Raw genomic sequence first — 20,003 nt, 5'->3', positions numbered from 1 at the left:
GTGCTTGACGCCAGTTTGTAGCTAACTGCTACAGCCTGTTGACTTCCACCTGAAGCTAAAACTCCAATGGTGATTGCCGGTCTCTGAGTATACTGTGCGTACACTGATGCGAAATAAATGGCTGGAGACGATGAACCAAATTGTCAAGTCTACCTGCTGACATCCGAAAACATTTGAAATGCATTTCCTCGTCCATGTCTCTCAGTGGCCGGACAAGCACAGAAAATTCACCCTCCTTCAGTTTCAGTCACCATTGTTTGAAACTCAACACAGTGGCATAGAAACCCCACCGCCAACTAGTGTTTTGGCGGTGAATTGCAGAGCAACACAAACACACCAATGCACAAGTATAAGTGCTCACAACGGCGTAGCCTACTTGCGTAGGCTACGGCGTAAACTAGTATGCACAAGTATAAATCAGCCTTTATGGTGCACATTCTCCCCACATTCATGTGCATCTCTAAGCCCATTAAATGCCTTTATCATACTTGCACCTCTAGCAACAGTTTCCAGGCAGCCACCACTCTCCGTTTTGAAAAAAAAACTTTCCCCTCTCACTTTAAATTCATGTGGAGAAGATGTTTCCTATGTTGGGGGAGCCTAAGACTAGAGGATGCAGCCTCAGGATATAGGGATGTCCATTTAGAAAGGAGATGATAGGAATTTCTTTAGCCAGAGAGTGGTGAGTCTGTGGAATTAAAGATGCATATGGAATGTCTAAATGAGCAACACAGAGAGTGGTGGTTGCCAGGAATGTACTATCGGGGATTGTGGTGGTGTTATTCAAGTGGTTCTTAGATGACAGAAGAATGGAGATTAGAGAGATATGGACATTGTGTCGGAAGGAGTGATTAGGTGTCATTAACTTAATCAGTTCGGGACAGCATAGTGGTCTAAAGAGCCTGTTTTGGGCTGTATAATAACCATTGAATCCCACTGTAATTCCCAAACAGTACAAGACCAACCTCACCAGAGATTTCACTAGTGACTGACAGACAAGGACATTGGACTCGATGAAGGAAGTTAGAGACCTCTTCTGAAATATGGTACATTATTTTAGTGTTTAAATTATCTATGTTTTAGATTTTTAGCTTGTGTTTTTATTTATTAGAGTTTTAGATTTCTTTGCCTTTTAAAGTATTCACATTTTGGGTTTTGAGTTTTTCGTTCAAATTATTAATTTGAACAATAGTTTTTAAAAAGTGCCTGACACTCAATATCAGTGAGAAGTCATGCGGTTATCAGGTGAGTGCTGGTATGGTCATTCTCTCTGAAACAACATTGGGCATGCTGCCACAGAGGCTAGACCCCAGAGACAGGCTTGGAATGGACAACCATGGAACCTGAGGGGGATGCGTTGTCCACATGCGGTGGGGTGGAGGGTGTCGTCAGTGAGTACAGACCCATTAGTTTCTCCAGAGAAGGGTATGGTGGCTTTATGTCCTTGTATTGCCAATCTGATGGTCTGTTTCCCCAGCTCAGTTCCAGTTGCAAAGTTTTGGTGCGAGAAAGTTACCCAGGGCAACCATCATAGAATGTTACAGTGCATAAGAAGGCAGTTTGCGCATTTTCTCTCCCTCTCTCTGTTGTCTATCATCAGAGCATATATGCTTGGGATTTTGAGCAGACGATCCAGAGGTTCTGAAGGAGAGTTTATTCCACACAAAGTGTGGCTGGAATCCAGAACAAACTTCCTGACGAGTTGTGTAGGCAGAGACTCTCACAACATTCAGGTGACTTCTAGAATGGCCAAGTGGAATGTGTAGAGCACGGCAAGACACAGAAGACATCCTGTTCATCCACTGCGCCTCGTCCCATCTCCAGCCGCCTCAACTCTGTCTTGCCACTGGATCCAGATGGGAATTGGGAAGAGAGAGTGAGGCTGATGCTACGCAACTCTCTCTCACTTAAATCCAAATCATGCGCTAGTCTTGACACCATCAATGGTGTCGAGGTCTTCATTGATGACGACAATGGACGAACAAGAGAATGGCCAAGCACAGAAGGTGAACAGTATTCGCGCAGATGGTGAGTCGATGGTTGATATGGACACAGGCTGTGTGACTATAACTATCAAGATCATTTTGAACTTAATCTCTCACCTGTTGGGCTGAAGGAAGTGGGGAGCAGAGAGACTTTTAAATTCCACTTGACTTTAGCCTCCATTGAAGCTAGCAAGAGTAATAATGAAAGAAAATTTCAGACAGACAGATGGTACGAACGCTTCTACAACCTGCATTTCTCGGTGGTACACTGGTTGGGGGTCCTTGAATTGTCCTGTAACTTCCTGGCTTCTAGCCAAATACAAGGCAGATTCCTGAATATGTTCTCTCCGTACGTGGATCTGCATCTTAACTATTGAAAGTATCTTTGTAACAAATGCTGTCAGCCTGAAAAGTGCAACAGAGAAGTTGTTATTGAGTCAGAAAGCCAACCAGTATGCAGGCCACTGATAATCTTCTAGAGGAACTCAGTAGATCAAGTAGCATCTGTGCTTATGTCTCTATGTCTGTGTAAGTGTGTAGGGGGTGGTTGGGGGAAATTGTCGCTGTTTGGGTAGAAATCTTGCATCAAGACAGAGAAGGGAGATGGGCAGTCTAGAGAGGAGGAGGGAAAGGGGTGAGTAGGGGCCCACAGTGATCAGTGGACCACGAAAGGGTGAAGGATAATGGTCTGATCTTGCCATGTATCGGAGGGAAGGTGCAGTGGGTTAGGAAGGCATTGGCAGCTGGTTGATACATAGATGGAGGAGGAGAGGGGGAGGGAGGGGGGGAGAGGGGGGAGAGAGGGGGGAGACAGAAGGGGGAGGGGGAGAGAAAAGGAGAGGGAGAGGGAGACGGAGAGGGAGATAGAGAGAGAGAGAGAGAGAGAGAAAAAAAGCAGGAACACAAAGCTGACAAGTGCTGGATTTGACTCAAGCAAAAGAGTTGATCATTTTCTCTTTTCGCTCTACTTATTTAGTTTAGCTTGTATACGTATATATGTAGACATACACACATACACTTCTTACTGTATTTTGCTTTATTTTATTATGTATTGCAATGTATTGCTGCCGCAAACAAAAAGTTTCACAACATACACCAGTAACATTCAACGTGATTGTGATTCTGATTCTGAATTGCAACCATTCGGGGAGAGGGATATGACAGATGAAGTCAGAGTCAGACAGTCATAGAAAAGTACAGCACTGAAACTTTACCCTTGCTGAAGTCCTTTGGCCCATCTCGTCCGTGCGAGTCATTCAAACTGCCTAGGCCATCAACCATCACTGGGACAACAGCCCTCCATATCCCTGCCATCCATATACCCATCCAAACTTCACTTAAACATTGAAATCGAGCTTGCATGCCCCACTTGCACTGGCAGCTCATTCCACACTCTCATGAACCTCTGAGTTACAAAGTTTCCCCTCATGTTCCTCGTAAACTTTTCACCTTTCACCCTTATCACATCACCTCTAGTTGTAGTCTGAATTTATTGCCAGGACTGAAATGGCCCTGTACTGTGGAGTTAAATTGGATGGTTACCTATAGACCTGAATGGCAAGGATGACTGAGTTCCTCTCTTGAAGGATATTGCTGAATGAGGTGGATTTTTCCAGCATCTGGTCATTTTGCGGTTACTGTTACGGAGCTGAACAGTAGACCGAGTTAATTGCTTGTATTTCAATCCCCGATGTAGGATGTGACCTCATCTCTCTAAATCAGTGGTCCAAAACTACCTGTGAGTGCGTTCATAATCCTGCAGTACAGCTGAGACTTGACTAGGAGTAAGAGGTAGCACAAGCACCCTCCAACAAATGAACATTCTGGCAAACCTCTACAGGTATCCTGTTGAAGGTGTCCCGACTGGTTACAGCAAGGTCTGGTGCAGCAACTTGAATGAGGAGGGAAATAACTAGGTTCAGAGAGTAGTGGTCTCAGCCCAATACATCAGGAGCACATACTGCACCTCCTAACTACTGGAAGTACCTGCGGGAGGCACTGCACAGGAAGGCAACATCTTTTATCGAAGATTGTCATCATGCAACATTCTTGCAGCTAGTATCAGGCAGGAGGCACAGAAGCCTTAAGTCCCACACCATCAGATTCAAGAACAGCTACGTCGCTTCAACCATTCAATTCCTGAGCTATCCAGCAGAACTATATTCAGTTCATCAGTTATAGCAACAGTATGACCGTCTTACACGACAATGGATTCTGCATTTCTTGCTATAATTGTGCTCTTTCTTGTGTTCAGCCAACGCACACAAAATGCTGGCAGAACTCAGCAGGCCAGGCAGCATCCATGGAAAAGAGTAAACCCAAAACCCTTCATCAGGACTGGAGAAGGATGAGAAGTCAGGATAAGAAGGTGGGGGGGGGGGAGGGAGGAAGAAGTACTAGGTAATAGGTGACAGGTGAAACTGGGAAGGGGGGTGAGTGAAGTAAAGAGCTGGGAAATTGATTGGTGAAAGAGATAAAGGTTTGGAGAAGGGGGAATCTGATCAGAGAATACAGAAAGCCATGGAAGAAGGGGAGGAGCACCAGACGGAGGTGATAAGCAGGTAAAGAAATAAGGTGAGAGAGGGAAACAGGAACGGAGAATGGTGAAGGAGAGAAGGAGAGGCAATTACTGGAAGTTTGAGAAGTCGCTGTTCATGCCATCAGGCTGAATGCTACCCAGACAGAATATAAGGTTCTGCTCCTCCAACTTGAGTGTGCCCTCAATACGGCAGTAGAGGAGGCTGTGGACTGACATGTTGGAATGGGACTGGGAAGTAGAATTGAAGTGGGTGGTCACCGGGAGATCCTGCTTTTACTGGTGTTGTTATGCTTAATTTATGTTCATCTTGTAAATGTTGCAAGATGCTGCAAGTAAGTTTGTACAGAACCTGTGCACACATGTACACGAGCAGGTGACAGTATACTCAACTTTAGAAAGTGTACTTCGTGGGTGGGGGGCTACGTACCAGCTGCTACTGGGAGTGTCCTTCCAGGTTCCATACGAACCATCGGACTTCTTAAATTCCAGAATCCGCTTGTACCCTGTGAATGAAATACCAGGTCTGAAAAATGTGCTCCCAAACAATTGCATCACTTAACTGGCTTGGTCAGAGAGATGGTATGTCCACAGAGCTAATGGTGAGAGTTTTGGTTCATTGGCTCATAGATGTGAGTGCTGCAAGTGCAGAACACTGACAAGGGAGACCAAACTTGCCCACCTCCTCTTGCCCATCCCACTTTCCTCTCTCATCTCCCCCTGCTTGCCTCCTCCAGTCCCTTCCCTCACTCTCTCTCCTTCTCTTGCTCACACTTCCACATCTTCCCACTCTCTCTTTCCAACCACCCCACCAGTCTTCTTTCCTCCATTCCCCTATCCTACACTTCCCCTCCCTCTGTCCTCCCTTCCTTGTCTCCCTTAACCTACCTCCTTCTCCTATTACTCCACCTCCACCTTCCTCCCTTTTCACCATAAACATCTCTACAAGAAGAGCAAGCAGGAGATAGAAAACAGTGAATGGGAGCCACTCCCTCCTTCTACCTCTCCTCCCCCCACCCACAGCTCTTTCTTCCTCTGTTCCCCTGCCTCCCACTGCCAGCTCCAGAGTCTCTCTTCTATTTTACCTCCTGACCTCCCTCTAACCTTTCTTTTCTTCTCCCTCTGCAGTTCTGTTGCTATTCTCTCCTTCTTCTATCTTCTAGTGCTTACATCATCCCCTTCTTGTGGATATCTTAGTGGCATAGCTGATATGGCCACCAGAGACCAAGGTGTGATTCCAGCCTCCTGCGGTGTCTGTGTGAAGTTTGCACATTCGTCCTGTGACCGCCTGTGTTTCCCCCCGCCCCACCCCGAGATCCTCTGTTTTCATCCCACAAGGTATGTGGTAGGAAGGTTAATTTGGAACTGGAAATTGCCCCTAGCATGCAGGTGAAGGGTAGAAACTTTTGGCTAGCTGCTGAGAATGTGGGGAGGATAAAATTGGGTTAATGAGATTGGGTGGTTAATGGTTGGCACAGACATGGTGGGCCAGAGTCCCTATTTCTCTGCTGTACAGCTATCCAATTGAAATGAAATCTTTCTACTTTAGTCATTTGTCTACCTCGTGATAGAGGCATAGGTAGCATCGACAGATGGAATAATTTTCCTCACGGTATAAATAACAATTAACAAAGAACATGCACTTCAGGTGAGAGGGAGTCAGAATAAAGTAAGTGTGGGGTAAGATTTTATTACACGAAAGATGATGGGTGCTTTAAGTTGTCGGCTAGGGGAGGTGCTGGAAATGTATATGACAGTAGCATTGAAGAGGCTGTTAAAGACACGGGGATCTGCAGGGAATGGAGAGATAGGGATCACGCGTAGTGATTCAATCTGATTCAGCTATGTGTTCAGCACAGACATCATGGTCTATTCCTGTGCTGGCCTGATGTGTGCACTATAAGTGACAGTGGTGTGTGTGTTCAGAAAGCTAACACCTAGCCGTCTCCACCTGTTTCAACATGTTGTAGAGCTTCGTCCTTGCGTTCGGCTTTCAGTGAGATCCACTGCTCGCTCCTGTCCAGGTAGTTCACGGCAAACACAGTAGGTGCCATGTAGAAAGAGGTTTGCTCGGCACAGCCTGTCGGCAACCGTATGAGCTTGTCAATTCCTTCCGGATCCAAGGTGTTTGGCACCGTTTCTCCAAGTACTTCGCCTGTATGAAAAATTGTCAATGAACGGGGTTGCAAAGTTCAATGTCAAGTTTATTGTCAATGGCCATCCCAAGGCATAAACGCAAGAAAATTCACTCTTTGCAGCATCAGCACTGTGCATCACAGGCATGGCAAACTTAGTGACATAAACTGGAAGTTTCTTAAATTATACAGGACAAGATGAACAAGAATAAGCATACAACATTAGTGAAAGTTGAGGGAAATATAGTCGTGGGAACAAAACTGAGGTTTTTCAGGTCCTGGCATATAAAACTCTGACAAACTTCTATCGGTATGTGGTGGAGAGTACATTGACTGGCTGTACCACAGCCTGGTATGGAAACACCAATGCCCTCGAATGGAAAATCCAGTAAAAAGTCATGGATGCAGCCCAGTCCATCAGGGGTAATGTCCTCCCCACCATTCAGCACATCTTCACAAAACATTGTCACAGTTCTCGCTGCTGCCATCAGGAAGAAGGTACGGGAGCCTTGGGATGTACTCCACTAGGTTCAGGAGCAGTGATTACCCCTCTACTGTCAAACTCTTAAACCAAATGGGATAACTTCACCCAACTTCACTTACCCCTTCATTGAAATGTTTCCACAACCAAGAAACTCACTTTCAAGGGCTCTCCATCTGATGTTCTCGGTATGTTTTGTTGATCTGTTTATTATTATTTCTTTCTTATTGTATTTGCATGGTTTGTTGTCTTTCACATAGAGCTTGAATGTCCAAGTTATTGTGGTCTTTCATTGATTCTAATATCGATATTATTCTATTATGGATTTGTTGTGTATGCCCACAAGAAAATGAATCTCTGGGTTGTCAATGGGTGACGTATATGTACATCGATAATAAATTTACTTTGAACTCTTCAAGAACCTGAGGACAGTGTTGTTGAACCTTGAGGGATGGGTCTTAAGGCTCCTGTACCTCCTGTCTGATGGAAGCAATAAGGTGGTGGGGGTCTATCTTGACAATTTTGCCTTCTTAAGACATCACCTCTTGTAGACGTCTTTGATGCTGATGGGAGCTGTTCCAGTCATGGAAATGACCGAGGCCACTACTCTCTGAAATCTTGTGTGTTCCTGTACTTTAGAGTTCCCAGACCAGTCAATCTTTTCAACTTGCACTGAAGTCTTGAATGGCACCATCTATTTTCCTCACTGTCTTGTATAATTTATCTAAAACGTACACTCAGTGGCAACTTCCTTAGGTAAATCTGTACGCCTGCTCATTAATGCAAATACCTAATCAACCAATCATGTGGCAGTAACTCAATGCATAAGAGCATGCAGACATGGTCAAGAGGTTCAGTTGTTGTTCAGACCAAATATGAGAATGGGGAGCAAACGTGATCTAAGCAACTTTGACTGTGGAGCGATTGTTGGTGCCAGACAGGGTGGTCTGAGTATCTCAGTATTGGTTGATCTCCTGTTATTTCATTTATTTAGCTAGGTAGTGCTACAGTGCAGAGAGGGCCCCTCCAGCCCTCCAAGCACCCTGCCGCAAGAATTGCCGACAAACTGAATTAACCCTACTCTAAAATGGGACGATTTACAATGACCAGTTAACCTAACCTGTACATCATCGGACTATGGGAGCACCTGGCAGACAACCCATGCATTCCATGGAGAGGATGTACAGACTCCTTAGAGAGGAACGCCGGGATTGAACCTGAAACTCCAGAATCCCCCGAGCTGTAATCGTGTAACAGTCAGCATGGTTACTGTGGCGTCTACGTCAGTCACGCAAAACAGTCTCTCGAGTTTACATGAGAATAGTGCAAGAAACAAAACACATCCAGTAAGTGGTGGTTCTGTGGGCGAAAATGCCTTCTTGCTGAGACAGGGCAGAAAAGGATGGCCAGGCTGGTTCAAGTTGACAGGAAAGCCACAGTAACTCAGTAAACCATGCGTTACAACAGTGGTGTGCACAAGAGCATCTCTGAATGCACAACTCGTTGAACCCTGAAGCAGATTGCTACAGCAGCACAAAAACGATGAACACACACACAGTGGACATCTTATTTGGTATAGGAGCTACCTAATTGTGGCCACTGAGTGTGTGTTCTGTGCATTGTCTGTACCGACGTGCCAGTGACGTTGCAGCAAGCAAGTTCTTCATTGCAACTCTACCTCACCGTACATGAAAATAACATCATCCTAATGATGGGAAAACACAATTAATTACTCAACCAACGAACATGGGAGGATATTGAAATAGATTGTGACAGGTCGGAGCTCCAGATATTTCCAGCCCTTAATATTTTGATATTAGAAACATAGAAAACCTACAGCACAATACAGGCCCTTCAGCCCACAAAGCTGTGCTGAACATGTCCTGACCAAAGAACGACATAGGCTTACCCACAGCCATCTATTTTTCTAAGCTCCATGTACCCGTCCAGGAGTCTCTTAAAAGACTCTATGGTACTGGTCTCTCAGCATCATAGAAATTGTATACCAGCAGTTAAAATGGAAATATGGAAAGGATCACTCTATACTTTGGGGGGGGGGGGGGGCTGGGGAGAGTGCTGCTATTTCAAAATATGCATCCCCCATTTGATACAGGAAGGAGTTGAAATTTTAACTCGGATGGTCTTTTGAACTCTCTTCCTTCAAAGGCAGCAGAAGCAGAGTCTCAGTATGTTTAAGCCAGCGATAAAGGAAACCCCAGTAATCTTTGACAGTGAACAGGGATAGTTTCAGGTCTATTGGATGCTGTTGGCTATAAATAGACTAACACACTTCTCATTCATCTTTGCAGATCTTACACTGAAGTGAATGGTTACCAGAGTGAATCAGTAACTTCTGACTTAAAATCAGTATAATTAAGCCAGTTGTAAAATCTGCAGACAAATCATCACAAACTCCACGTTGTCAACACAGTCCACATCAAAAACCAGGAAAGGAAATGTGATTGTGTATGATCATGAAATATACCTAACATGCCAACGAGGCCGGGGTGACAAACTTTTGTGCGCAGTTTAAATTCCTTTGTGCACCAGAAGCAAAGGATGCACAGCCTAGAGGGAACATTGCTCATCGGCTTGTCAGAGGTTTACTGCAGCAACAACCAGAGAGAGGTGGGACGGCAGACTCCTGTGACTGCTGGGTTCACCATGATCTTATTGACGGTAGGGGTGGCAGGATCGATGGGCAGAGTTTGTTGAGCTGTGGCACACGTGGTTCCTGTCCTCGCCTTTCCTCCTCTGTCAGTAGCTGTACTTACCACTGGCTTGAATATAAAGGTAGGACTCAGTGTCCGGGATCATGTTGCTCGGTTCCTCTTCAAAAATCTCATAGGTGCTCCTTGCTAATTAAAAAATAGAGAGATGAAAGTATAAACCTTATAAGAATGTTAGCACCTTCCACAAAATCTTGAAGTCCCTTAGTAATCTAGGAACTTCAGCTTCCACTTTGCCCTCTGTAAGATACACACAATGTTCTGTGATGTGGCTGGATGTGCTGTGCTATAGTGTAGCGGTTGGGCTCCGAGACCAGTAGCCCAAGTCTTGAATTTGGTGATAAAAGTTCAAATCTGACCACAGTGTCAGAGGAGGAAATTACACTCAACTCACTCAATGAAGCTCTGCAAATTGCAGGAGAAAGAATAATGTCAGCGATGGTCTGACTTGGAACGTCCTTCAAGGGAGGGAGTCTGCATCCAGGGCAGCTGTAACTACAGCCCCACTGGTGTGGTTCGTTATTAAGAACCTCCTTAATTGTTCAGGGGCAATTAAGCATGAACCATATATGGCAAAAAATTTAGAATCTGTGATGTTGGGAAGGAAATGCTTTCCAGGACAAATGGCTGAAAATCATCCTACTCTTGTCAAGGTAATGCCCAGGAGCACCATGTCCTGGTACAGGAGATGGGTGCAGATGGGTCACTGATACCATGCACAGACGTAGCTGGCCGAAAGACCTCTGTCTGTGCTGTTTGACCCCACACTACCCTGTGCCCTAGTTCACAGACAATGCCTTGTTTTAATGGGTTTAGAGCTTCCTCTCTACAAGATCTGAAGCCACACTTTCTGACTCACAGGTCCTCAAACGACAAGCATATGTTAAGTTTCTCTGAGTTCTTCATCAGCTAGGAAGATCCATTTTGCACATGCCGTGATAGAAGAGAGATTTCCAAATGCAGTCTAATCTCACCTTTTGGATTAACAAAGATGCTTTTCTCTTCAGTCTTCAAGACACCTTCTCCCTAGATAAGGAATTGAGGAACCACATGAATAAACAAACTTACCAACACCACCTGTCATTATGATCAGCAGCAGTACTGGTTAGAGATGGTAAGAATTGAGATGGTAAGAATTGGAGGAGATGGCAGTTGAATGCGTGGCTGAGGAGTTGGTGCAGGGGGCAGGGTTTTAGATTTTTAGATCATTGAGATCTCTTCTGGGGAAGGTGGGACCTGTACAGATTGGATGGGTTGCACCTGAACTCAAGGGGGAACAATATCCTTGCAGGTAGGTTTGCTAGCATGGTTCGGGAGGGTTTAAACTAATTTGCGAGGAGGATGGGACCCAGAGCGATAGAGCAGTGAAAGAAGTGCATGGAGTAAAGCCTGATCTAATATATAGAGAGGCTTTGAGGAAAGAGAGGGAGAATAAACGGTGTAAAGACAGTAAGGTAGAAGGGCTGAAATGTGTGTACCTCAATGCAAGAAGCATCAGGAACAAAGGTGATGAACTGAGAGCTTGGATACATACATGGAATTATGATGTAGTGGCCATTACAGAGACTTGGCTGGCACCAGGGCAGGAATGGATTCTCAATATTCCGGGATTTCAGTGCTTTAAAAGGGATAGAGAGGGCGGAAAAAGGGGAGGAGGGGTGGCATTACTGGTCAGGGATACTATTACTGCTACAGAAAGGGTGGGTAATGTAGCAGGATCCTCTTTTGAGTCAATATGGGTGGAAGTCAGGAACACGAAGGGAGCAGTTACTCTACTGAGGGTATTCTATAGGCCCCCTGGTAGCAGCAGAGATACAGAGGAGCAGATTTTGGAAAGGTGCAAAATTAACAGGGTTGTTATCATGGGTGACTTTAACTTCCCTAATATTGATTGGCACCTGATTAGTTCCACGGGTTTAGATGGGGCAGAATTTGTTAAGTGTGTCCAGGATGGATTCCTGTCACAGTATGTGGACAGGCCGACCAGGGAGAGTGCCATACTAGATCTAGTACTAGGTAATGAACCGGGTCAGGTCACAGATCTCTCAGTGGGTGAGCATCTGGGGGACAGTGACCACTGCTCCCTGGCCTTTATAATTATCATGGAAAAGGATAGAATCAAAGAGGACAGGAAAATTTTTAATTGGGGAAAGGCAAATTACGAGGCTATAAGGCTAGAACTTGCGGGTGTGAATTGGGATGATGTTTTTGCAGGGAAATGTACTATGGACATGTGGTCGATGTTTAGAGATCTCTTGTGGGATATAAGGGATAAATTTGTCCTGGTGAGGAAGGTAAAGAATGGTAGGGTGAAGGAACCATGGGTGACAAGTGAGGTGGAAAATCTAGTCAGGAGGAAGAAGGCAGCATACATGAGGTTCAGGAAACAAGGATCAGATGGGTCTATTGAGGAATATAGGGAAGCAAGAAAGGAGCTTAAGAAGGGGCTGAGAAGAGCAAGAAGGGCGCATGAGAAGGCCTTGGCGAGTAGGGTAAAGGAAAACCCCAAGGCATTCCTCAATTATGTGAAGAAAAAAAGGATGACAGGAGTGAAGGTAGGGCCGATTAGAGATAAAGGTGGAAAGATGTGCCTGGAGGCTGTGGAAGTGAGCGAGGTCCTCAATGAATACTTCTCTTCGGTATTCACCAATGAGAGGGAACTTGATGATGGTGAGGACAATATGAGTGAGGTTGATGTTCTGGAGCATGTTGATATTAAGGGAGAGGAGGTGTTGGAGTTGTTAAGATACATTAGGACAGATAAGTCCCCGGGGCCTGACGGTATATTCCCCAGGCTGCTCCACGAGGCGAGAGAAGAGATTGCTGAGCCTCTGGCTAGGATCTTTATGTCCTCGTTGTCCATGGGAATGGTACCGGAGGATTGGAGGGAGGCGAATGTTGTTCCCTTGTTCAAAAAAGGTGGTAGGGATAGTCTGGGTAATTATAGACCAGTGAGCCTTACATCTGTGGTGGGAAAGCTGTTGGAAAAGATTCTTAGAGATAGGATCTATAGGCATTTAGAGAATCATGGTCTGATCAGGGACAGTCAGCATGGCTTTGTGAAGGGCAGATCGTGTCTAACAAGCCTGATAGAGTTCTTTGAGGAGGTGACCAGGCATAGATGAGGCTAGTGCAGTGGATGTGATCTATATGGATTTTAGTAAGGCATTTGACAAGGTTCCACACGGTAGGCTTATTCAGAAAGTTAGAAGGCATGGGATCCGGGGAAGTTTGGCCAGGTGGATTCAGAATTGTCTTGCCTGCAGAAGGCAGAGGATGGTGGTGGAGGGAGTACATTCAGATTGGAGGATTGTGACTAGTGGTGTCCCACAAGGATCTGTTCTGGGACCTCTATTTTTTGTGATTTTTATTAACCACCTGGATGTGGGGGTAGAAGGGTGGGTTGGTAAGTTTGCAGACGACACAAAGGTTGGTGGTGTTGTAGATAGTGTAGAGGATTGTCAAAGATTGCAGAAGGACATTGATAGGATGCAGAAGTGGGCTGAGAAGTGGCAGATGGAGTTCAACCCGGAGAAATGTGAGGTGGTACACTTTGGAAGGACAAACTCCAAGGCAGAGTATAAAGTAAATGGCAGGATATTTGGTAGTGTGGAGGAGCAGAGGGATCGCGGGGTACATGTCCACAGATCCCTGAAAGTTGCCTCACAGGTGGATAGGGTAGTTAAGAAAGCTTATGGGGTGTTAGCTTTCATAAGTCGAGGGATAGAGTTTAAGAGTCGCGATGTAATGATGCAGCTCTATAAAACTCTGGTTAGGCCACACTTGGAGTATTGTGTCCGGTTCTGGTCACCTCACTATAGGAAGGATGTGGAAGCATTGGAAAGGGTACAGAGGAGATTTACCAGGATGCTGCCTGGTTTAGAAAGTATGCATTATGATCAGAGATTAAGGGAGCTAGGGCTTTACTCTTTGGAGAGAAGGAGGATGAGAGGAGACATGATAGAGGTGTACAAGATAATAAGAGGAATAGATAGAGTGGATAGCCAGCGCCTCTTCCCCAGGGCACCGCTGCTCAATACAAGAGGTCATGGCTTTAAGGTAAGGGTTGGGAAGTTCAAGAGGGATATTAGAGGAAGGTTTTTTTACTCAGAGAGTGGTTGGTGCGTGGAATGCACTGCCTGAGTCAGTGGTGGAGGCAGATACACTAGTGAAGTTTAAGAGACTACTGGACGGGTATATGGAGGAATCTAAGGTGGGGGCTTATATGGGAAGCAGGGTTTGAGGGTTGGCACAACTTTGTGGGCCGAAGGGCCTGTACTGTGCTGTACTATTCTATGTTCTATGTTCTATGTTAAGGTGGGTCTTTGCTCATCTAATGCTTGCTGGTTAACAACGTCCTCAACAGAACATGCAACAGTAAAGCACAGAAACAAACCATTCAGACCAGGGCGTTTGTGCTGACCATGACTAATTCCACCTTTCTGATTAAGATCCATAACCTTCCACCCCCTGCCTGTTCACGTGCCCATCCAAGTACCTCTTCAATGTTAGTATCAGATCTTCTTCCACTGCTTATCCTGACAGCAGTTCCCAGGCACCTACCCCTTGTGAGTAAAGGACTTCCCTCATAAATCTTTAAACCTTTCTCCTCCTCACGTTAACGTTAAGTCCTCTAGTAACTAACATTCTCACCCTAGCAATATAACTCTGATTACCTGCCCTTCTTCTACTTCATAAACATCTATAGAATTCTATGACATCTTCCCCCCAGCCTCCGACACGCCACAAAAAAACGATCCAAGTTTGTCCAACTTCTGCTCATAGGCAGTATAATCTAAACCAGACAATGAACATCATCAACCTCTTCTGCACGTTCTCCAAAGCCTCCACTTCCTTTGCTTTATACAGCAAACAGAGCAGCACACAATAGCCTAAATGTGCCCTAACCAGTGTTTTATGCAGCTCCACACAACTTCCTATTTTTACATTGAATGCCCCAGTAGATGAAGGGTAGCAAGCCTTTGTGCCTTCTTTGCCAGCCTATCTACTGATGTGGCCTCTTTCGAAGAAGCTATGAACTTGCACACTGGTAATACCACGATAATCTACTGCCACTTTGAAATGTCTCCATTCCCTTCTCAGCTTTGGAAGAGATACCATTAATTGCACCAGGAATGCAACTGAGGTTTCAATTTGTGGCCACAGTAACACCTGCCTACCCCCAGCAAAACCTGCCCTTTCTGTTCAATAAAGCCTTCCATAATGTCATGAGCCAGGCTAGGTGAAACTTGGAGGGGGAGGGATGAAGCAAAGAGCTAGGAAGTTGATTGTTGAAAGAGACAGAAGTCCATGGAAGAAAGAAGAAAGGGGAGGGGGGGTAGAGCACTAGAGGGAGGCGATGGGTGGACAAGGAGATAACATGAGAGAGGGAAAGGGGATGGGATATGGTGAATGGGGTGTGGGTGGAGGCATTACTGTAAGTTTGAGAAATCAGTGTTCATGCCATCAGGTTGGAGGCTACCCAAACAGAATATAAGGTGTTGTTCCTCCAACCTAAATGTAGCCTTATCCCACCAGTGGAGGAGGCCATGGATGGACATATCGGAATGGGAATGGAAAATGGAATTAAAATGGGTGGTCACTGGGAGACGGAGCGTTGATTCTCAGCGAAGCAGTCTCCAAATCTACATCAGGCATCACTGATGTATAAAAGGCCACACCAGGAGCACCGAACACAGTATATGACCCCCAAGAGACTCACAGGTGAAGTGTCTCCTCACCTGGAAGGACTTCTTGGGACCCTGAATGGTAGTGAGGGAGGAGGTATAGGGGTAGGTGAAGCATTTGTTCCGCATGCAACGATAAGTGCCAGGAGGGAGATCAGTGGGGAGGGACAAATGGACAAGGGAGTCGCATAGGGAGCGATCCCTGTGGAAAGCAGAAAATGGGAGGGGGGAAAGGGAAAGACGTGTTTGGTGGTGGGATGCAGTTGGAGGTGGTGTAAGTTTCGGAGAATTATGTGCTGGACGTGGAGGTTGGTGGGGTGGTTCTGATTCTGACGGAGAGGGTCCAAAGGAGGTTCACGAAAATAATCACAAATGAAAGGGTTAATGTACAAGGAACATAAATGGCTCAGGGCCTGTACTTGCTAGAATTTAGAATAATAGAGTGAGATCCCAGTGAAACTATAGAGTGGATGTGAGGAGGATGTTTCCTATAGCAGGGGCGTCTGGGACCAGAGGGAGCAGCCTCGGAATACCAGGTTGTCCCTTTAGAACAGAGATGAAGAGGAATTTCTTTAGTTAGAGGGTGGAAAATCTGTGGAATTAATTGTGAAGGATGGCTGTGGAGGCCACTTCATTGGGTATATTTAACATGGAGCTTGATAAGTTTAGAATTAGCAAGGCTGTCGAAGGTTATGGGGAGAAGACAAGGGAGTGGGGTTGAGAGTGATGATAAATCAGCCATGATGGCATGGCAGTTGTCATAGCCAGGGGAGATATTGGGGATAAGCTCCTGCTACCTATTAAATGCTCCCAGAGGCATGCAACTCAAATAGCCTCTGGCAGCCCCAAGTCCAGCTCCTGGGCTTCATGTGTGGCTTAGCTATTGAACCCAGCAGAACTGTTTCAGCTGACAGAAGAAAGGGCAAAGGCGGGCTACTGGCACCTTAAAACCTGTCATTTTGGGCAGCGGGAGCTTGCCAGCTGTGGTTGGCAGCTCACCTGGGAGAAGGAAAACTCTGCTCTGAAACCTCCACTGCCTTACGGCTACACCCACTCATGGGGGACACTTTGGGAGAGTAAGCCCTAAGGGAAAAATCCACAGTTGGAGTCCCTAAGGCAGTTCTATGTTGAGTTCAACAGTGACTGGTAACTCCTGTGATGCTCCTGGAGCTGAACTGTATTGGGGTTTGAGGCTCCTTTGGATTCATCAGGTGCGTGGAGGGGGCTGCTACAAGGGCAACAGCTTGCTCTCCATATTGTACTTCTCTGGCTTGATTATCATTTAGACAGCTAAGACACAAAATCCATGGTCAACCAGGATCAATGGAGGGCCTCAGAAACTGAGGAGCAGACTTGACAGGCTGAATGGCCTAATTCTGCTTGTATGTCTTATTGTCTTATTATATTAATTCTTAAATTCAACAGAATGTTATTTGAATGCTGTCAGAAGCGAACAAACAAGTAAAGTGTAGTGGTTAGCGCGATGCTACTACAGCAGGGCACATTCCAAGAGTTCGGAGTTCAGTAACGAGTCTGTATGTCCTCACTGTGGAGTCCGTGGATTCTCCGGTTTGCGCCCACAGTCCAAAGCCGTCCCAAAGAGGAAGGTTAACTGGTCATTGTAATGTGTCCCGTGATTAGGTTAGGGTTAATCGGGTTTGTCAGGGGCTCAAAGAACCAGAAGGGGCTGCTCTGCGCTGTATCGCTAAGTAAATAGATCCTGGCGATGGATTACAGACAGAAACCATTCAGGATCCATAATGATAAACTAGCAACAGAAGGAAAGTCAAAGTCAACATTATTGTCACACATGAAAGTAGATGCATGCAGGCATGCAGTGAAATCTTGCAGCAGCATCACAGGCGCATGGCAAAATGTACATTCGAGGTTGTGTACTCACCAGCACTTTGAGGTATTTTGTGACAGCATCGTTTATGGACCATTCATTGTTGTAGGCAATGACAGTGATTGGAATGTTGCCGATCTCCAAGGGGACGATGGAGAAATAAACAGGATAGGCAGAGTTCCCTTTAACGGTCAGCGATCTTGCCTTGTCGTCACCCGTCGCAGGACTGCAGAGAGCATTGTCGGGTTTCATATACACCTTCAGCTGGAAGCGAATGGGGACAGTTAGTTCAGCAGAGCGCTACGGTTCTGCCGTACGGGAACAAGAAACCAACAACTTCCCAGGAATGTCAAACTGAGTAGTAACAGCAAATCCAAGTGGGATAAACGCTGACTTACGTCTCGACAGCCTCACATCATCCAAGGCTCATTCTAGGAACTCCTTGGGTGCCAGGGCTGCAGACACTATCTTGCGCACAGCAAGATGGTGTGAAGTGGGGAAAACTGTTGCCTCAGAGCTCCAATGACCCTGCTTTGTTCTGACCTCAGGTGCTGTCCGTGTGGAGTTTGCAGGTTTTCCCGGTTTCCTCTTACATCACAGACATGTGGTTGGTTTCTCTGTCACTGCTCGTGGCAGGTAAACCGGGATGGCAGGGTGATGTGCGTGTGAGAGTGGACAGGTTACAGAGAAGTGAGAGGGGAGGGCTGATGGGGTTGCTCAACTGGAAACCAGCGTAACCCCAGTGGGCAGAATGGCCTCTTAAAGTGACGTTGCAAGTATGTAATGTATAGCTTGGACCAGAGGGATAAAGGTGAGCTCTGTGATGTGGGGTAGGTGGGAGAGAGGTGAGGTTGAAGTGAAAATGACTGAGTTGATCAGCTCCAAAGTCCCCAGGATGGTCTTAGAGTTCAACATAAAGACGATGGTGCAAGAGAGGGATACATCAGCTGGTGTTAGTTTCAACATGGACCAGTACTGGAACAACACCTGTGACATCATTAATTAACGTAACGACCTATTTTGCATCATTGGCAAACTTGAAAATCTCACACATAATTAATACGAACAGTAATCAATTCTAAGCCAAGCATGGGTCTCCACTGGTAACACCCTCCAGCATGAATAGGACCACTGTAATCTATTTTCTAAGTGGTAACCATTTTCTTTCCATTGTAACATACTTCTCGAGTACCTTGGGCTCGCAATTAGTGCACCAGACTTTTATGTAGCACTTTTTCAAATGCACTTGGGAAATGTGAATACTGTACATTATATCCATCGCCAGATCACCCCTTCCCCCCCCCCCCATTAACTCTCATCGCCAGGTCCTTGAAGATCAGGAATGAACCTGGGTCACTGTATCAAATGAAGTTTGCAAGTTCTCCCCGTAACTGCTTGGTTTCCCCAATGTGCTCCCACTTCCCCCCATATCCCAATGAATTGCAGGTTTGTAGATTGTCCTACTGCACAGTTGAGGAGTGGAATCTGGCTTTCTGTGCCATTCCAAATTACTTTAGTTACTTCAAATTGGTTACCGATTCACTCCATTTGCTGTAGAGTCAGTTATGACAGCGGATATACTTCTGTGCAGACTTCAAAGCTCCATTTTGTTTCCAAGCAAGACAGGTGACTTCGTTCTGCCCATTCACCAACCTCCTGATCGTCATACCTGTTACTAAATCATGTTAGTAACGGTAGCCACTGGGTAACCTGCAGTGTGGGAGCGATGAAACAGGCCTGCCGATGTGAAAATGATTCTCCATCCCCCCCACCCCCACCGCGCATAGGAGAGCCAATCAACCGGCCGCATTCGCACTTGCCGTGTTCTGCAATCAATCTGATACGGGACAATATCTATGCTAATGATGAAGGCTGAAGGCGTTTGTCTTACCTCAATTTCCCTGTTGTGATAATTGTACAATACCACCCGCACTTCCAACTGTTCATTTCTTTTCACAGAATAAGGCAACCGTAAAGATACGAACACCTTTTTGAAAACTTTCAACGGCTTTGGTTCCGCCACACAAAAACCTTTTATGTGAGAAATAAACACGGGCTTACACAAGCATATCAAAAATATGCACATGATGAAAAAGTTATTAAATGCTAGACAATTATGAAATGTTCCAGTGGTGTTTGATTAGTTCCTGCATAAGTAAAAACTGGCATTCAGAAATAAATTTGATGAGGCCATTAAATATTTTTATATTGGGAATCACAGAGGTGCGGCGGTGGATTTGAATCCGCACAGCCCCAGACACACAGGTTCAAAACTGGCCTCCAAATATCCAGAGTTTGATCATGTGGGATTCCCACCCCCGACTGCTCCTGTTTTCTCTCATTATCTCAAAGACCTGGGCCAGTGAGTTAATTGGCAGCTGTAAATTGCTTCTAGTGTATCAAGGAGTGGTGGGATCTGTGGGAAGTTAATAGGAATGTAGGGAGAAAGCAAAAAAAAAAAGTGGTATGAGAGGGTAGCTGATGGTTGGCAAGGATTAGGCGGGGCGAAGGACACGTTTCTGCATTTTGAGAGTCTACTACAATCCCATTTTCGTAAAAGTCCTTCATTCTGCACCTCGGTACATTTGTGGTCGTGGATTAGTC

The 20,003-nt window shown here is 45.7% G+C and overlaps 1 protein-coding gene across 1 annotated transcript in view; it reads right to left on the bottom strand.

Moving 5' to 3' along the window:
• Positions 1-20,003, bottom strand: part of LOC134346709 (complement C4-like) — a 130,318-nt gene that overhangs the window by 35,989 nt on the left and 74,326 nt on the right. Inside the window, exons 20-26 of the mRNA XM_063048264.1 lie at positions 19,291-19,430; positions 17,454-17,663; positions 10,841-10,892; positions 9,912-9,995; positions 6,473-6,676; positions 4,952-5,027; positions 2,234-2,390 (exon numbers count right to left, since the gene is read on the bottom strand). Coding sequence (XP_062904334.1) covers positions 2,234-2,390; positions 4,952-5,027; positions 6,473-6,676; positions 9,912-9,995; positions 10,841-10,892; positions 17,454-17,663; positions 19,291-19,430 — 923 coding nt within the window. The remainder of the gene's footprint in view (positions 1-2,233; positions 2,391-4,951; positions 5,028-6,472; positions 6,677-9,911; positions 9,996-10,840; positions 10,893-17,453; positions 17,664-19,290; positions 19,431-20,003) is intronic.

This window comes from Mobula hypostoma, chromosome 5, assembly GCF_963921235.1.
Source record: "Mobula hypostoma chromosome 5, sMobHyp1.1, whole genome shotgun sequence".
NCBI classification, from domain to species: Eukaryota; Metazoa; Chordata; class Chondrichthyes; order Myliobatiformes; family Myliobatidae; genus Mobula; species Mobula hypostoma.
Note: the sequence above shows the minus strand (reverse complement) of the source record. Positions and strands in the feature narration are given on the sequence as shown.